This window comes from Leptonotus elevatus, chromosome 1, assembly GCF_054856555.1.
Source record: "Leptonotus elevatus isolate MCC_2025b chromosome 1, RoL_Lele_1.0, whole genome shotgun sequence".
Lineage (NCBI taxonomy): Eukaryota > Metazoa > Chordata > Actinopteri > Syngnathiformes > Syngnathidae > Leptonotus > Leptonotus elevatus.
In genome coordinates this window covers 54,560,121-54,578,997 of record NC_141239.1, presented here as the reverse complement: position 1 = coordinate 54,578,997, position 18,877 = coordinate 54,560,121, and the positions used below count along the sequence as shown (strand labels likewise).

The 18,877-nt window shown below is 39.2% G+C and overlaps 1 protein-coding gene across 1 annotated transcript; it reads right to left on the bottom strand.

The window, feature by feature from the left end:
- Window positions 1-1,725: 1,725 nt before the first annotated feature.
- Window positions 1,726-17,347, bottom strand: ppl (periplakin). Its single transcript, XM_086070275.1, has 22 exons — window positions 17,020-17,347; window positions 13,500-13,599; window positions 13,062-13,216; window positions 12,847-12,967; window positions 12,294-12,419; window positions 11,960-12,001; window positions 11,564-11,725; window positions 10,853-10,960; window positions 10,331-10,426; window positions 10,075-10,197; window positions 9,854-10,000; window positions 9,157-9,308; window positions 8,970-9,070; window positions 6,988-7,145; window positions 6,709-6,887; window positions 6,447-6,585; window positions 5,819-6,012; window positions 5,582-5,732; window positions 5,406-5,489; window positions 5,199-5,315; window positions 4,936-5,028; window positions 1,726-4,852 (listed from the first exon to the last, which is right to left on the bottom strand). The coding sequence occupies exons 1-22, from the start codon at window positions 17,076-17,078 to the stop codon at window positions 2,183-2,185; spliced, it is 5,277 nt and encodes a 1,758-aa protein (XP_085926401.1). The 5' UTR covers window positions 17,079-17,347; the 3' UTR covers window positions 1,726-2,182.
- Window positions 17,348-18,877: the final 1,530 nt, after the last annotated feature.

Here is an 18,877-nt window from a genome sequence, read left to right as displayed (position 1 = left end):
AGGAGACTTGACTTGTCAATAATTTGATCCCTTGACATTGCTCTTAAAGATTTACTTCCCTCTTTGACTGCAATTTTCATCTCTTCAAGGGAGGTTTTGCCTCAGGTTGTCTTCTTGTTGTATTTCCTTGGCATGATGGCTTTTTAAAAACTGTTTCTGACATTAAAAACAAAACATGAATGAAAAGTGAAATCATGTATGAAAAGGGGCAAAATGAGACACAGTCTTACTTTGCCCCATGGCATTTGTCTCACTTAAACCCACCACCACCATTTTATAAAGAACAACCTCTCTTGACAACTCAGACTAATCTTTAGTCACTGTCACATAATTTGAAAAGTTGATAGTTAGACAATATGTGGGATATACGTTTTTCCACTTGAGTCAATTAGCTTTAGTGCAACAGTTGATCAAGTTCAAAGCAAAAAAAAGTTTTACTTTTACATCCCCCAAATATATATATTTTTTACAAAACACATGCTTACCTCAGCACAACTCAGTCATCTTAACAAATAATATAACAAATTGGTCACCAGACCACAGATGAGCTCTTTTTTTTCCTTCTTTTTTTTTTAGATACAGGTGGTGTCTCACATTACCCAGTGTCTCACTATACCTCTCTCTCCCTAATCCTTTTGTGTAAATCATGTTTGCTTGTTTTATATTTGGAATTAGAATTTGTTTTGTAAATGACGTGTAAGTAAATGAAGTTCTTTAAAAACCAAGATATCTTGCTTCTCTTCTTGCGTTGATAGGATATAGCTCCTTGGTTGAAAGGCAACATGTTTTTTATTAATATTATTATTTTATTTCTGGTGCATTTTCTGTTTTCATAACCCCAATTTCATTTTATCTACACCTTTACAATGACAATAAAGAGTATTTTATTCACACTATGTTCAATTTTTATGTACCAGTTTGTTACAGTTTAGGTTGTTTTTCAAAGTGCTCTCTAAACAATGTTGAGTGTCTCAAAGATTAAACCATGCAAGTAAGTACAAATGGAACTGCATATGTATTGGGAAACACCAAATGGCTCATTAAATCAGAAATGGACCCTTTGATCACTTAAAGCCACTTGAATAACTGCAATTATAAAGGTAATACATAATTCACGCTAATTAAAGACAGTGAGCATATTTTGAAGAGTTTGATGCTGTGATTGTTGCCACTATGCTTTTTCCTAGCGACCGGAAGTTAGCATGCATCCTCACCTCAAACGCGAAAGTGCTGGGTGCATGGAATCCATTTCTCCATGTATGACTGTACATAATGGAAAATATTTGCAGCTAAATCGCAAAGATTTGGTTTTGTAGGGACTTTAAGGTGTGAATATAATGTATATTTCACTGCATGTGCTGTGCATCACACTGTCCAGTTTTTCCCCTTTTAAGTTCACATAGCAGGGTGTCTGCAAGTAAAAGGTTTCAGTTCATGAGATACACTTGACTTTTGTATGAGCAGGTTTGTATTCTTGCTCTTGCTACTCCCACAGTCCAAATAAATATTTAGGTAAATTCCATGTACATGAAGTATGTCCGATCAAGCCGGTGTGACAACAGAATAGAAAATAAATAGCTGAATAGATGGGTCAATGCACTGGATTGGTGTATTTTAACTTTTAAATACAGAATTGTTTTGCAGACAAATTGTGTGCTATAATACCCTGATCGTAAATAGTAGCAGGTTTTGATGAATTATAATGGCACACAAAAACACTTTTCATTTTAAATTGACTTTTATTTAGGGATAGGCATAGTATACATTTGATTTCCTGGAAGATCCCACAAATAATGGAAACATTCATGTGTCATAATGCATTGTATTTGGAAAATCAAAGAAAAAAAATTGTGTACCCATGTACCCAGTGTAGTAAAATAAAGCTCAGCAACGGGCATTTTTCCGAGACCATATCTAATGGAAATTTAATTAGTTTATAAGCAACTGTATGGTCAATTCAGCACCATAAACAGGAATATGTATAAGCAAATAAGTACATAGTGCATTTTGTAATGAAGGAAGTGTGTGTGTGTGTGTGTGTGTGTGTGTGTGTGTGTGTGTGTGAGGGGGGGGGGGGGTGGGGGTCACCACAAAAGCAAAGTCAGGACAAAACAAACATCAACAAAACAACAAAAAAATCACATTTTGTTGCATGAAACCAAACATGTTTTTGTAGATTAATTTACTTGTTTTTTCCCGACACCAATACACCAAATTCTTGGATGGTTAGTTGTTTGTTCATGTACTGCTGAAGCTGATGATTCGTGATATGGCCAAGACTCAGAGCATCATCAATGGAGAATTTCTTCCCTGATTTCCTATCATGAAGTACAGATGATTCTCCCTTGGGACCCTTGACTGTGATCTCCTCCCAGTCACACTCCTGGCTTTGCAGGTTGACAAACATTTTCCAGTCGATCAGCCCCAGCTTAAAGGCTTCCTCTGGTCGCATTTCTTTTCCTGTGTCTGGGTCAATAACAACAATAGACCTTCGCAGATGGCTTTCTCTCTGTTCTCTCTTCATTCTAACAGATGACAGATTATTTTGTAGCCTCTCTATCTCCTCATCTTTTTTGATGGTTATGCCTCTGAGCTCTGCAAGTTCTCTCTGTAGTGACGCAAGCCTCAACTCCAGGTTCTTTCCATCTTCTCTTGGTGCAGACTCAGTGATAAGTTGAGTCTCTTTGCTGGTGATCTCAATCTCAGAACGAAGCTTGCGAATTTCATTCTGCAATCTTTGGTTTTCGTGCTGCAAGCGACTACTTTCATCACGGATGTAGTCCAGCTCCTTACTTGACTTGCTGTTGGAAAATTCTATCTCAGAAAGCCTGGAGGTGACAGTTACCATCTCTTGGTCAAGTTCTCTCTTTCTCCTCTTCTCCTCCTCCAGAGTTCTCTTCAGATTCTCAATCTCAAACTCAGCCTCTGGATCTTTCTCAACCTGTACCTTCTCTGTGCGAACAATTCTTTCTTTCACATCCATCTTCTCCAAGGTGACCTGCTGCTGGATCAGCGCATTCAGTTCTTTCTCAAGCAATATGCGTTTATGCCTCTCTTCTTCCATCTGAAGTTTGAGAATAGAGTGTTCCTTCTCTTGTTGGGGATCCTGCTGCAGGACTACCTTTTGTTTGACGGTCACCTTCTCACGATTTTCTTTATCTCGCATCTCCAGCTCAGTAAGTCTGACCCGAAGCCTCTGGATCTCCAATTCAGCTTCACGTCTTGCCTTGCGCTCGCGCTCAAGTTCTTCCAACTGCATGTCCAAGTCAGCCTTCAGTCTTTGCAGTTGATAGAGTTCTGATTTCAAATTATCCTTCTGTCTCTGCTCATTGTTAATGTTTTGTATGAAGGTTTCACACTCTGATCGAAGCATAACATCCTCTTCCATCTTGACCACTTCCTGCTGAACAAACTTTTCACGGACCTGAGACAGATCTATCTTCCTCAGTCTGATCTTTTCCTCTTGTGATGACCTTTCTCTCTCAAGTTCGAGACGTTTCGACTGTTCATCGGCCAGTTTTCTTTTAAGGATCTCAACCTCCTCCTTAGTTTTTGGATCCTCTCTGTACTGGAGCACTTCATTGACAACCTCTTTCGTCTGTACTTGAGGTTTCATGTCTTTCCATCTTTGAATTTCATCATTAAGTTGGCGGATCTCCATCTCCGATTTCTCAGTCTGGTGAGTTTTGTCAACAATTTCATTACGAAGTCTCTCAAGTTCTCTTTCAGTTTGTGGGTCTGTCTTGTACTTGATGACCTCTTTGATGATCTCCTTGACCTCCACTAGAGGTCCCCTGTTCTTGAGCATGGACAGCTCATCCTGCAGAGACCTAAGATGCATTTCTGCATCTTTATAGCGCCTCTGCTGCTCAACAAGTTCAAGTCGGAGATTGGCCACCTCATTCTCGGCCTTGGGGTCAGGGCGGACAATTTCCCGCATCTTCTCTTGGATCACAATCTTGGACTTTTCCTCCTCTAGGCTAACAATTTTCCTTTGGAGGTCAGTTCTTTCTCGCTGGGAGGATCTCCGTTTGGTCTTCTCATCTTCATATTGCCTCCTAAGGTTTTCCACCTCTCTTTCTAGTGCAGGGTCTTTCTCTACTTTAAGCACCTCCTTAATGGAAATCTTCTCCTCTGCCATTGATTTCTCCTTCTCCAGCCTACGAAGTTTCTCTTGAAGAAATTTCAATTCATCCTCCAGTTGCTTCCTTCCGTCTGTTTCTTTTTGTCTCCTGTTCAAGAGAACTCTGTATTCTGTTTCAAGTTGTGGATCATTTTGTACTTTTATGATCTCCTCTTCTTTAATAACTTCCTGCTCTTTATTCTTTTCTTCAGCCAGAATTGTCACTTGCTTTTGTATCTGAATAAGCTCATTTTCTTTAATCAATTTCTGCCTTCTGAGCTCATCCAACTCTTCCCGAAGCTTGCGCATCTCCTCTTCCTGACCACGGTCTCTTTCAATTCTGAGAACCTCCTTCACCATGTATTGCTGTGCTCCTTCCTTGACCTCGGTCTCAAGACCGCGCAGTTTCAACTTCAGTACCTCTAGGTCATTCTCCAGAACATGGGTAGTACGACGTTCCTCTGAAAGCTTCTGTTGAACCTTGTACACATCCTCATCTAGCTGAGGATCGGGAACTTTTTTTATTAGCTCCTTCTTGACAATAGTATCCTGAGGCTTCTGTCCTTCTAGGACATATATGTCAGTTTGGATTATCTCAATTTCTTTCTCTAACTGCTCTCTCCTCTGGATCTCATCTTGCAACTGCTTCTTAATTCTCCAAAGCTCCCCTGCTGGGGCAGCATTAACTGACTTGAGACTTGTAGACTTGATCAAACCGATATCTGGTTGCTAAAGAAGAAATTGTACAGCAATATTTTACAAATTTTGATCATGTTTAAGATAGTACTTATGTTCGTGATGCAGACATTCACCTGGTTGAGGAGGCTATGTGTGAACTCGAGATTTTGTAGTCTTTGGCTGTTTAGAGCATTCACCTCGGTATATCTGGCCTCAATAGCAGCTTCCTGCAAAGGGAGAAACACAATGTCATCAGAACAGATACGTAAATTAACCGGCCCCCACCCCCCCTACCCCCCCAGACAGGTACTTATATCAACACCCTTGTTGGGAATCACTGTACCATCATCACTGCATTGTTTGGTTAACAAATACAAACTTTGGCAACGTGCCCCACCTCTGCTTTGACTACCAGTGCAGGGGATTCCATTCGGCTCCGCTTGTATGTCTGAGGTACAAGACCATCATCAAGGTCTAGTATGGATCTGAACTTCTCAGTTTCACCTTCATAGTCCTACACAGAGCCATCAAAAAGATTCACCCCATTAACATAATGCTTTTTATTTATGTAAGCTATAACTGATGTGGAAAAAAAGTATCTTACTTTGATAGCTTGCTGATAAAGTCGACTATTTTTGGAAAGATTGTTCATGTCAGGCTCCTTTCTTGCAATTTCAGAGAGCAGGTTCTTTAGACAAGAGAGTAGAATAGTAAATCCTACTATTGTAACCTTGCTCTACGGTAAAATATGTTTTATTATAGTCAGCAAATTGCACTCACCCTCTGATTCTTGAGTTTAGTCTCCAGTTGCTTTATATCATCAGTTTCAGATGGCTCATAGTTTGGAATACGAGCAAGCCAGTTGTTCATATTGTTATAGTCATTGCGATAATTGTTGTATGACATCTTAGCCCTCTGGGAACTTTGAGATCTGTGACATGGTGTAAAGGAAAGCACAAGAAAATATGGTTTATTGGTTGGATTTCTGGATTGTCTTTCTCATCAGTACCCTCTGACCTGGTGTCAATCTGATTGTTCAGGATGTTGAAGCGCTTGTTTAGCTTCAGGACATCAGCTTCCTGCCTGTCAATGTCAGGGCAATGCTCTTGGAATTTTATGGCCATTTGGTCAGCGCTGTTTTTGGCCAAACGCAGGTTCTGCTCAGTCTCATTGACCACTGACCTCTTGGACCTTAGGTCTGAGGCAATATCCTGTCAGTGTAGACAAGGAGACAATAGGTAGATAGTTAGCTTCAGCTCCAGTCGAGCATGTAATACTTAAAATGCAAAAGTACCAGTAATTTCAAGTCAGTGCTTTTTTATGATTATAGTGATTTAAAAAATATATATATTTGTTTTGATTGTGATTGTCTCCTGTGCCACAATGAATTATTCTGTTTTTTGTGTGTGTTTTTTTTTATTATAAAACATTTAATTATTTCCTATATTTGACCCATTAATTTGAAACAAACTCATCTGCATGGTACTTCTAGCATGTGTATAAAGTACATTCTTCAGCACCCTCAAAGATGGCCAAACAAGATTAAAAAAAAAATACAATAGGTAACACTGTATCTTATCTTTCTTTTCCTGTATTTAACAATACATCACTGGTAATGCCTTGTAAAATGGGCGGTTAATCTTACTGCAAGCTCACGCTGAGTTTTTTCTAATGAGGACATGTCAGGAGGAGCAACATCCTCCCTGGCCAGCCTGTTCTCATAGTTGGACAGTAAAGCCTTTCCATTTTGAAGTGAAGCCTCCAGCTGGTTGGAATTCTTCATTCTAAATAAAGCAGGATTTATTTGATAGTTAGTGAAATTTAACCAGACTGGAGATGACGGAAAATAACAAAATCTTATTACTGCTATAGCAGGTGAGATAGTGATAAATAATCAAGTGTCATACTTTTCTTGAGAGCACTGAAGAAGCTGCTCCAAGTAGTTGTACTTCTTGTTGACGTCATCTGCTTTACTGTGAAGGTAAGGCGCACTGGCACATGTCGGGTTTGAAACCAAAAAGTTCTTTGCTTCTTGCACTTTGGAGGTCTTTTCTGGATCAATTCTACGAACTGCAATGTCAATATCCTGAAGAAAATGTGTGAGTTTGTGAGTTATAACCTGTATAAATCATGAATTAATTATTTTGGGTTAGAATGGATAACAACAGTTACATTCCAGTAATTACCCTCAAATCCTGTAGGCGATCACCGCTATCCTGTAGTGGCTTCTTCAGCTCCAGTGGTGGGCGCATTCGAGCTTGAAGGGCTTTCTCTTGTATGTCCAGGTCTCTGGCAACCTTATCTAGTCCAGCCATCAACTGGCGGCATTGCTGCTCCTGCTTGTCTGATGACACAAAATTACAATACAGTATGTTGACCGAATTGTATCATGCTAGTTTGGTTACTGTATTTAGTTACATTAGGTGAAAATACTATACTAGCAATATATTTCAGTATTTATTCATTTTATATCAGTTATCCAGTTAAAAGTGAAATGCAGATCTTGCTAAACAATTGTGAATGTTCATCCAAAGAATTCTATATCATAATTCACACAGCCCGGATGGTGGAAATTCAGCTCCTGTGGGTCGAAGACAAAAGAAAGGTGGGCAGTGGGTTCATAGGAAGAAAGAGAAGAGTAGAGCACAGAACTAATTGTAAGTGGGAAGTGGAACTTCGAATATTGGTACTATGACAGGAAAAGCTATAGAGTTGACATGATGATTAGGAGAAAGCTAGCTATATTATGTGTCCAGGTAGAGAGGCAGTAAGGCTAGAAGCTTATGGGCAGGGTTCAAATTGTTTTACCATGGTGTAGATAGGAAGAGAAATGGAGTAGGTGTTTAAGGAAGAGTTAGATAAGAATATCTTGGATGATGAAATTGAGGGTGTTATGTTTAATGTAATTAAATGGTAAATAGATAGCTTTTTAGAGTGCTTTTATCTACACCATATGGTGCCCAAAGTGCTTTAAAAAGCCTCACATTCACCCATTCACACACACACATTCATACACCAGTGGTCGGCTGCTCCCATGCAGGGCCTTGCCAGGTCCACTGGGAGCAAATCAGGGTTTTGCTCAAGGACGCTTTGACATGGTCACAAGGGCTGAGCCAACCCACAACCTCACGGTTGGGAGACGACCATTCTACCACTGAGCCATGCCGCCCAATATTTTTTTAATAAGACCCCCCTGGCAGTGCGGCACTTGGTGGTAGTGGGTGTTTGTCACACGCCTGCATGTGGCCAACACCATCCGATCTTCTTGTAGTTCCTTTTACTGTAAATATACTTGGGCCGTGACGATCTCCTGCATGAACTCCAGCGAGTCCTTCTGCTCGCTCACTCTGTGCTGAATTTAAAAAGAATGAGCTAGCCACTTTAGTTAGTCAGGAATTGCTTGCATTCCCTTCTCACAGCGGCGCAAATGACATCTTCTATCTGTGCTAGTCCAGTAAAACATCAAAAGAGAAAACTCTACCCATACGCACAGACTGTAATTTTCACTAGACTTGCGCTGGGCATGAAAACAGGGCTCCAAAGGTCAATAATACAGAACAATGGTGAGTCTAGCAGGGAGGTGAAGAAGCAGATTCAAGCAGGTTGGAATGGGTTGAGGAAAGTGTCAGCTGTAATATGTGACAGAATAGTCTCTGTTTGGATGAGGGGAAAGTTAAGAAGACAGTGATGTCGCTGCCCTAACCCTGAACGGGATAAGCTGAAAGGAAAAGTCGAAGCTAGAGTTAAGGGTCACAGGTGAGTTGAGCCTATCTTGACTTTGTGCCTGAGGTAGAATGTATCCTGGAGTCGTCGCTAGTCAATTGCAGGGCACATACTTTCCAACCATTCACATTCACACCTATTGGCAATTTAGAGAATTCCATTGGCCTAGCATGCAAGGTGTAATGGACCTGAAGAAAATCCATACAAGCACAAGGAAAAAACATGGACACTGAGCTGAAATTTGTATCTCAATTGGCTGTACGGCAGATGCTTGAACCACATAAAACATCATTCCACTTGATCGCAGTTTGATGCAGTGCAATTCACTGAGCATTATAATCTTTGCAAAAGCATAATGTTTGGATCTTATCGATTCTAAAATGACTGCGACAAGTGCTATGAGATGACATGATGAAAGAAGCAAAATAAGTGTAATAAGCTTTACCTGCGCCACCACTGGATTTTTTCAGCTCATCAAAGCGCTTCAGCAGTCCTGCTTTGCTGTCTCCCATCTTGTGCTTGAGAGCATTCTGCTGTCCGGCCAGGCTGTTAACACACAACATTGCAATGGTTTCAGCTTTATATCGTCATTACAGGTTGCATTATGAATTTGTAAAACTATACCAACTCACTTGTCAGCGAGGGCCACTGCCTCACTGTCTGTGGGGGGAATAATGAAACAGACAGCTGGAGCAGATAATTTTTGTCCAGCTGCGTCCTTCACGTCCCACTTGCTTCCATTGTTGCGAAGCAGAGTATATTTGTTCCCACGCACAATTTGCCCCTGCACCAACCAAAAAGTTTGTCATTCAATACAAGGCAGGTTTTTCAAGCGGCAGTAAAAATAGTCTCTCAGAACCAATGAGTGATAAAGAAAAATTGAAGACATAAATATCAAAATAATTGATGAAGACAAAAATATTTAAGAAAAAAAAACGTTTTATGTATCTTAAATTACATTTAGAGGAAAAAAGACTGAAGAAAGAGAAACAATTATCACAAGCTAAAAATAAAAATTCGAGGCAGAAATATTTAGCCACCATAAGAGGGGTGCTGGAAAAACTTGACTGTTTCTCAACACTAAGATAACAATAAGAAGGAAATAGGAAATAATAAAAAAAAGCATTGTGTCAAAATTAGCTGTCCATTTAGTGTCAAGAGTACCACAACACAAGTACTTTACACACAATCAGTGGCCCATCACGTTTATTTTCTACATAGTTGGCTTTTATCATCAGAAAACCCCAGATGCCTGTTAATAATGGTCTGCTGAATTTTCAGCCAAATTGTATCATAACAGATAAAACTTCACAAGACCTATGTCAGTACCTCATCTGTGTCGAAATCGCAAAGAGCCTCAACGGGGAGAAGCTTTGAAGCGTTCTCCTGTCTGTATTTCAGAGGCAAAACTTGCAGGCCACGCTTCTGAAGAGCATTGACCCGCTCATCAAAGTGATCCATGGCCTTGGACTGGTCCTATACAGCCAAACAAATACCTCATTCAGTATAGGTGATAGTAACATCTGAGCAGTCTTACAAGAAAAGCTTACATCCAGCTCTCTGATCAGACCCTCCATCTGGTACACATCCTTAAACTCGGGGTTGTACTTCTGTTTCACCTCTGTCTCCAGTCGCTTCAACAGGTCCTGGGTGTCACGTGCCTCCTTGTGATACTAATCATACACACACATGCGCACCTTCTATTAGCCGTTTGATTGTCTGCGAGTGTGTGTGCGAGCATGCTTTTGTGTTTGTGTAGAATCCAGTGAAACTTGTTCAAATGTTCATATGCTATCAGTGTCTAACCTTGTGGTACTCGTCCATGTGTTTCAAGTGATTTTCCTCACAGATGAGCAGATTCAAGTACTCCTTCCAGTCAGCATGCACCGCCTCCATATGAGCCTGGGGGTAAGCGTGCAAGTAATTGTTTGAAAATGTCCAGCAATGATAGAGAGATAGTTTTTTTGTTTTGTTTTAAACACAGGTACATGTGCATATAAGTCCATTAGACACAGATGGAATATATTTTAAACCGTAAAATGATTAATTTACATTACAAGACCGCTACAAAAATATTACATTAGTAACAATGTCTATCAATATATTAAACCCTGTATGGTTGATCATAATATTCAGTTGTAATCTTTTGTTTTTATTGTCTCAAAGCAATGAGGCATGTGGAGGCTGTTTTTATTTTAATTTACAAATGTTTTATTCAAGAATGACAAATAATTGTGTATACTGAGCAAAAAAAGAAAAAGAAAAAGAAAAAGAAAAAAAAGAACAAACTAAAAAACAACCCCCCACCCCCAAAAAAGGACGCAATACCTCAATAACATTTGACCCTGGATGCTTTGATGCAATCAACTTTTCTCCATCTTCATTAAGCTTGGTGATTGTTGCCTCCTTGGACTCCAGACATTTGCCGATAAAGTTCTGTTGGGAAAAGAGGGGTGCTGACTATAATGAATGGACTACTGCATACATGTTTTGCTTCTATTAGAGCAGTCTCTGAAAATGGAAAAACGCATACTTTCATTCATACTATGATTTATTTTTTAAGGTTAAGCTAGCTAGACAGACAGACAGACAGACAGACAGACAGACAGACAGACAATCAAATGGGTGATAGATTTAATTATTTATACTATCTATCTATCTATCTATCTATCTATCTATCTATCTATCTATCTATCTATCTATCTATCTATCTATCTATCTCAGTGAGATACATTTACATTGTCGCTGGCGTAGGCGGGCTGAAAACCTTCAAGTTGAAATGTGGAAAACTTTTTTCACAAATCTATACTATTGGTCAGTTCACACGTGTGTTACTGACCAGCCTCTAGTGTTGAAAATAGCTTGCTTCTTTGATGATGCAATGTTAATGGTTGAACATACATGCTGTTTTGGGGTCTACTGAAAAGCAATGATTTTGGAGGTATGAAGATTCCACCCCACACCAGCGATCCAGGACTGGGAAACCATAATAGTTTCTCACTATTGTTTATATACATGTATAGTGTATTTACTGTGCACCTCGTACTGCCTCTGGCGGGCAGGATAATCTAGGTTGCTGTCACTCCAGTCGTAGTTGATTCTCTCATCAGCCTGCTGGTCCATCCAGTAAAGCTCATTGGTGCAGCGTTGCATGTAGTCACGCAGGCTCAGCAAGTGGCGCTGGCGATCGCTGGAAAGGGCCTAAAGAGGGGAACATTTAAAAAAAACATGTTTTCTTGCACAGTATTTTGGGAAGTTCATAGACTAAATTCAACACAAACACATTATGGCATAGAGCTACACATGTTCTACTGAATGATTGTGATTCCATGTGTTGTATGATGATGTCACAGGTTATGCAGGAAAATGTTGTATACAGTAAACACACAAACATGGAAATAAGTACACATAAGCGGGATTAGTGTGCGACTTTACCAGCAGTTTGTTGTACTTCATCTGGAGGCCACTGACATAATCCTATAGAAATACAGATGAAACATAACAGGATGTCATTTTCTTAGCCTCCAATTGGTTTAGTGTTTTAATGTATTACTCATGTTTTAGATATTCATTCTAAAGCTTTTACATGGAAAAAAAAACCACAAGACGTTTTTCTTCTACATACTCAACATAAATAATACAAATTTAATGTTATCAACTAATTTCTCCAAGCTTTTTAAAACATTTTTTTTTTTTTATTGTTTCATTACTTGCATACTTTTGTTTATTGGTTGTTTGTTGAGTTATTTATTTGTTTGTGTATTTGTACCTTGTCACCACCAGCAGAAATGTGAGGAGCCAAAGCCTCCACTTCACTATGGAAGATGTTGTGCTCCTCCAGATCATTCTCCACAGTTGGTAGATCCTGGCCAAAGCCCTTGTTGCTCAGATTGTCCTAGGAAACCAGATATATGTAAAGAAACATCAAGTTTTACTCATGCACCTTGCTGTTACTGATTCAAAGTAATGATACCTATTTTTTATTATTTTGTTTCAGCAGTTTGACCATAAAGATCACTGCATTTTTGTGTAATCATAGTGTACTTGTCTTGACTAGACTTCCAGAAAAACTAAACAAAAATAATCTAGTGATATATTGATAAAATCAATACATACCACATGATATAAAGTATACACCACATAAAATAATATACATTATTTAAGATAAACATCTACAAAAGCAGGATGAATGTTAAAGCCGATTCATTATACCTTCACACAGTTTGGCCCTTTTTTGGTTTCTTTCAACAAAACTGCATGGATGCTTGATTGTGTTCACAAGCAAAAAGAACACTTGCTGCATTATATATCCAACTTCCTACCAGTTTCTCATCCATCATGTTGCCCCAGTTGATGGTGGGCACCCCCTCAGTGCGGATGAGTTGGTAGATGTGGTCATGGTCAACTCTCAGCTTATTCACTCTCTCACGGAGCTGCTTCATGCTGCGTACATACGCACACGTGCATGCATACACACACGGACAAACTCAGTTATTTAGGATACAATGAAATGAGAAAGGCGCAGACTATTTCTTACTCTTGTTCTATCATCTCTGCCTGAGGATGCTGAAGGCGCTTGGCATTGACAGCATCCTCATCCAGGCCGACCAGCAGGTCCAGAGAATTGAGGAGTCGCTTGTTGGTGTCCTCCTGATACAGTGGCTGCTTGCTCTCGTTGATCTTACTAACATCCTGCAGCAAAGACAAGGAAGTCAGAGAGCGAGAACTATCATGCATACTATAGAAAAAAAACCACGTATTCCTCTTCATAATATAAATAGTAAATACACATACATGTATTCAGTTGTTCATTTCATTTTCATGCATTAATGTACTATTTTGTGTTCTGCTCGGTTACTATCGCTCCAATATCTCTTGTGACTGACTTGGTTAGATTACGTTTTTTTTTAAAAATAATAATTATAAAGAATCTGTGTATTGAAAGGTGTCTGTCAATGTGTTAAGACTTCCGTACCTTGTTGAGGTTCTGCTCCACATCATAGATGTTCCTCTCCACTTTATCGGCATTCCTCTGCAGCTTCTCGATCAGAGCCGTCAACTCTGTCGAGGTAACACTAAAAGAAACAGCCAGAGGGAGAAACATCACCATTATGAGAAACAAGTATTGTGCAATTTCAGAAGTACAGCATTCAATGATTTGACAAATGTATTTGCTGCATTTACCAGCAAAAACAGTACACTCAGTGGCCCAAACAATGATTCAGAATAATAAATGAAAATAATAATTCACAGTTTTGACATGGTCAGGAAATTGTTTATCTTTATTGTCAAGTGGCATAGACTTGAAAAGAGCCAGGGTACTTGAAAATACAACAACTCTTAGATAAGAGCTTATTCATTTGCGATTGTAGTATGTTTACCTGTTATAAGTTTAAGATGTTTGGTTTTGAAGTTTGCGTTTACCTATTGGCATTGATTTAATTCACTACTCCTTCTAATGAAGTTGGATGCCCACTCAAATGGCATAAACTCTTAACATCTCATCTACCAACCTAACCCACCGCGAGTGAGTTGAGTACTGCATGGACTTTCGCACACATTGCAATCATAGCAGTCAAAGTGATAGCACGCGAGGTGTGTCCGCTCAGAGATAGCAAAAACCAGCTGGGCCAGTTTGCTGTCAAGTGCTATGTTTGTTTCATCTTCACCTCATAGGAATAATAAATTGATTCATCAAAAAAAAAGAAAAGTAAAATCAGTGCCTTAGGTATGGTTTTCATTATACAAGCATGTGTGAACAGCTAAGCAAAATAACTTGCCGCGTGTGTGTGTTTTTGACAGGTCATGGCTATGTAATTTTAAAAAACTAGCTCACATTCATCCTCTCATGCACACAACACAGCCACACCCACTCAGCCGCATTAAACAAACCTTACTTACATAACTGCATGCATGCTGCACAGGAACTTTAATTCCGTTCTTGTTTTCTATGCAAAACCAATCGAGAACAAGTTTGGACTGGCTTGTGGCCTAATCTCTGACAATCTAACAGCGGCTGTTCTAATCAAACAAAAAACACCCTATCAGGTGTTTTGTCTCCTTCGAACACAAACCCACAATTGCAAACTGAATATTCTCAGTGACATTCTTAACCAACAGGTCCTTGTGTAAGCCAACATATGACTTTTCTTTTGCATGTCTTTAGTTATTACATGCAATCAGGTTAACACAAAAAAAGAACAATTGTAATAAATATAACAAACATCAGGGTTGTGCAGTTCAGCTGGAACATTTGGAGGAAATGTCATGGTTTTCCTCCATGTTTCTTCTCTAAACATGTTGTCAAATGTTTCCTTGGTTGCTCACTTGCACTAACTTAAAGTTGTGCTGGTTCCTGGCACAAAAGCGTTAGAAACACACAATTCAGATGTTTCTAAGGGGAGGAAGGGAAACTAAACCCTAATTGGAAACAGAAACCTCAAATAGACCTACTACAAGTCATAGTGGGTGTGGTTGTTGCTGTTGTCATCTGTTGTGATCGTCACAGTAAATCCTTCCACTGGCGCCTGGTTGCCGTGTGCTCATGTTGGGAGAGACAGCATACCATATCTGTCGTTACATTTGCCAAAATTCTATTGAGAGGTTAGGCTACAAGAAATGCGTTTAACAGGTCTAAATTGACTTGAAAGCAATACCAAATTACATATAAGAATTTTAAGGTTAAACTGACAAATTGGCTAGTCTAACATCAGGCCTCCATGCATGTATAGGGTGTGCGTGTGTGTATGTGAGCCAGGTGGGTGGTGCTGATACATGCCTATTTGTGTCCCTCTATTTTCAATGTGATTATGTTTTAAATGCATTTTTTTGGGGTCTGTGTTTGTCTAAAAGCCCTTCTGGGGACGGGCATTGGAAATTAGCATTAGCTACAGGAGATTGTTTTTTCATTAGGTATGCTGTGGCATCTGTCCCTATTCAAATAAACATGAAATGAAATAAAATGAAAACCGCAAATAAGCAGTTTGAGGCTTTTGTCATCATTTTTCTTTCTCCCTCTCTCGCTGTTCAGCAAGAAAATAAAAAATAAGAGCAACAATAACAGAGCCAAGCGGGCGGAGTTGCAACACAGAAATTAGTCTGTCATTGGCAGTGGAAGTTGGCCAATAGAGGGCATTAGGGCGCCATCCTGCCACCTACTACTTTGAAATTAAATACAAATACATTTCGAAAAGATGAATGTCTGTTTGTCATAAGCAGAATAAATGATGACGAAAGTTGTTTCTTTCATTGTCTTTTTTTTTTTTAAAGTATTTCCAGCATGGGGCACAATATTTTTACCCAGAGAGTTTCATAAAACCTGTACATGAACAGTAGCCCCTCTTCACTACAAAAGATAGGAGCATTTGGAAAGCAAGATTCCTAAGCTCTGTACATCTTACCTCTGCAATTTTGCAGCTAAATTTGCCATCATTGGGCATGCTCAGGTGACTTGGTGTTGTGCAATGTTGTGGGTAGAGACATATACTGTACAGATATACAGTATTCAACTACCTATGGGTTAGTGGTTACTGTTGGCTGCGGAGCCATACAGACATTTATAGCTAGATATGGTTTATTCTTGTCTGCAGATTAATATCGTGACATACAGCTAGTTGGTATACCGTTGGATGATGATGTTTGCATGTTCCAATTTTGTCACTGTCACCACACACACGCACAACAGCAACGTAGACAATGATGATATTAATAATAAATAATAAATGATTACAAACTACGAAATTAAGCAAAAATCACAATGGTAGAATATATTTTACAATGCTTCTTATCTTTACATGAAAGTCAGGGAAAACTACTTAAAAAAATATGACACTATCTTCATGTTATTCTAGCCGCCCCCAACCTTCCATAAAATCTGCCGAATGACAAAGAACATGACATTCTATTTTGAAACACATCACTTTATCTCCAAGTAGCTGAGACTACGAATTCAAATAAAAATATTTTTTGGATGAATGAAAACTAACTTCAGTTCCACAAAGTTTGTCAAAATGTAACTGCTTGCAGGAATCTATTGTGGGAGAGGCATGCATGCAAGCACGTCCGTCCTGTCTTTGAAAGGAGCTACTGCTGAATAGTACCTATCAAACCAGTTACTACAACTTTACAACAGTGCCACACCCTCACTTGAAAAGAGCACAAATCATGCAAACTAATGGACTGGTATTTAACACTCACGCCACGTCTATGAGGGGGAATAATATTGTTCATGTTGCGTAAAATGCGCATACTTGCATGCAAAACATATACAGTATTTTGGAAATATAAATAAGAGCCTACGTGGTTAAATTAAGTCAGTTCATGTGTAACACATAAATACATTAAATGAAATTGGTAAGGTAATATTCAATTGCAATTTTATTAAGTGAGTGAGCGTTTTGAAGGTGACTGCACGGCTTGGTTACTTTAATTGGAAAATAATTCACACTTCACACTAACTATATCGTGTCACATTGTAAATGTAAAAGGCAACTTACGTTGGTTTGATCGTCGCGCTAACGATCTGATTTTTGGTTGATTTCTTTGACCGATTCATGGTGACAGGTGACCTGTCCGCGGCTTCCAATCAAACACCAATGGCAGCAAGTCGGCTCAGCGTCGGATGTCTTCCAGAGTGTTGATCCACCGCTGCCCGCGCGAGTGCCAAATGTCAGCTGTGTCCACACACCCTTCACTATGTCGACGCTTCCACTCCCACACTCGCCTGACTAGCTATACTGCGCTCATTACCTGGAGAAGCCACTTTTTGAGTTGACTTTTGTCGCTCCACACCTGTCTCGTTGACAGTCAGCAGCGAACAGGGCGGGGCTACATCTAGGCATTCATAAGCCAAAGGCGCGCGCGCGCACGCTACGCGCGCATGCGTTGCACTGGCTCAACCGGTCCAACTTGACATAGTCTTTTTGTGTGAACGCCAAGGCACGAGGGCGTTATACATAAAGTATTTGACGACACAATGTAATGCATGCACCTACTACAGAATGCAATTGACTCTTAAACGGGTAGGGGAGCGCTTCTTGCTGCTCAGCACCTCCAGTCTTTTCCGAGAACTCCTCCCCCTTTTCCTAATAGGCCTTCATACATGATTGAAGACTCCAAATTGTCCACTGATGTGAGTGCAGTGGAAGCTATCAATGATTGCATTCACACCAATAGTAGGCCTACAAGTACTTACACAGCCAAAAATGCTGGGTTGTTTTCTAACCCACTCGCTGGTACCTAGCTATATACATTTTGAGCAGATTGGGTTACTTTTACCCAAAGGTCGGATTAATTAGTTTGAGTTTGACGCAGCAGAAATGAACATTTGAGCAGGTTGAAGCAGGTAAAGAGTTGAAGCTGGTCGCCATTTTAATATATACACAAATATGTAAGTGACTGACAGTGGAAAGTTGCTTCTTCTTCTTAGAAAATGTTGGTAATAAAATTGGTATTATTTATAACCACTATACTGACTACCTGAGTCATCGATTTCTTGGGATAGCTTTAACTCAATTGCATGGATAGCTTCTACCACTTGTTGGATCAAAAACTTGACCCAATTTCAAATATTCTCAACCCAATGCACTGGGTATAAGTAACCCAGCATTGGCTCTGTCCCTTTAGACCCAGGACCGGGTTACTATTTCACCCAATTTGGGTTACTTCTGACCCAGCAGTTTTAAGAGTGTCGTTGCTTAAGTGGATTTTACAGGTAGCTGTACTTTACCTGATAATGTATTTTTTAATGAATTTTTGGTTTGATTCACAACATTTGAAAGTAGATACTTGTATTTTCTACTCTTAACTTAGCCAAAATGAGCAATTTTTGTCCATTACCCTATCTTAAAGATTGTTAATTCAAGAAGGATTTGTGTTTAAATGCCTTATTATAAATTGCGCCAGCCTAAAAAGCATCAGCTGCTGGTGTTCAAAAATTCTATGTCAAATCTGAATAACAAAAAACAAGTAAGGTGCATTTTCTTCAATTAGCTAATTTAGCTTTTATTATTATTATTATTATTATTATTATTATTATTATTATTATTATTTGTTAATCAGTTCAAATGGAAAAACTTTTCTTTAAAGTTAGGAAGGAAATGATCAAATATCAAATAATAATTATCAAAATAAATATAAAAGTTATCAAATTAATCATTTGTATTTACTTTTAGACTTAAGCTTTGTTTAACACTTACTTGGGTACAGGAGCTGAACCAGTACTACTTTCACTACATATGTCTTTTTTCTTAATCTGTATCTCTACTTAAGTACAGTGTTGGTACATTTGCCACCAATGTAGGCCTAAGAGTGAATGTGAATGTTTGATCGTCTGTGCTGATGTCTTGCACTATA

Coding starts and splice junctions, on each gene's coding strand:
- ppl (XM_086070275.1), bottom strand. CDS start 17,078: ATGAATCGGTCAAAGAAATCAACCAAAAATCAGATCGTTAGCGCGACG. Junction 13,600..17,019: donor AGCGCGACGATCAAACCAAC/GTAAGTTGCCTT, acceptor TGTTTCTTTTAG/TGTTACCTCGACAGAGTTGA. Junction 6,586..6,708: donor CTTCAGTGCTCTCAAGAAAA/GTATGACACTTG, acceptor TGCTTTATTTAG/AATGAAGAATTCCAACCAGC.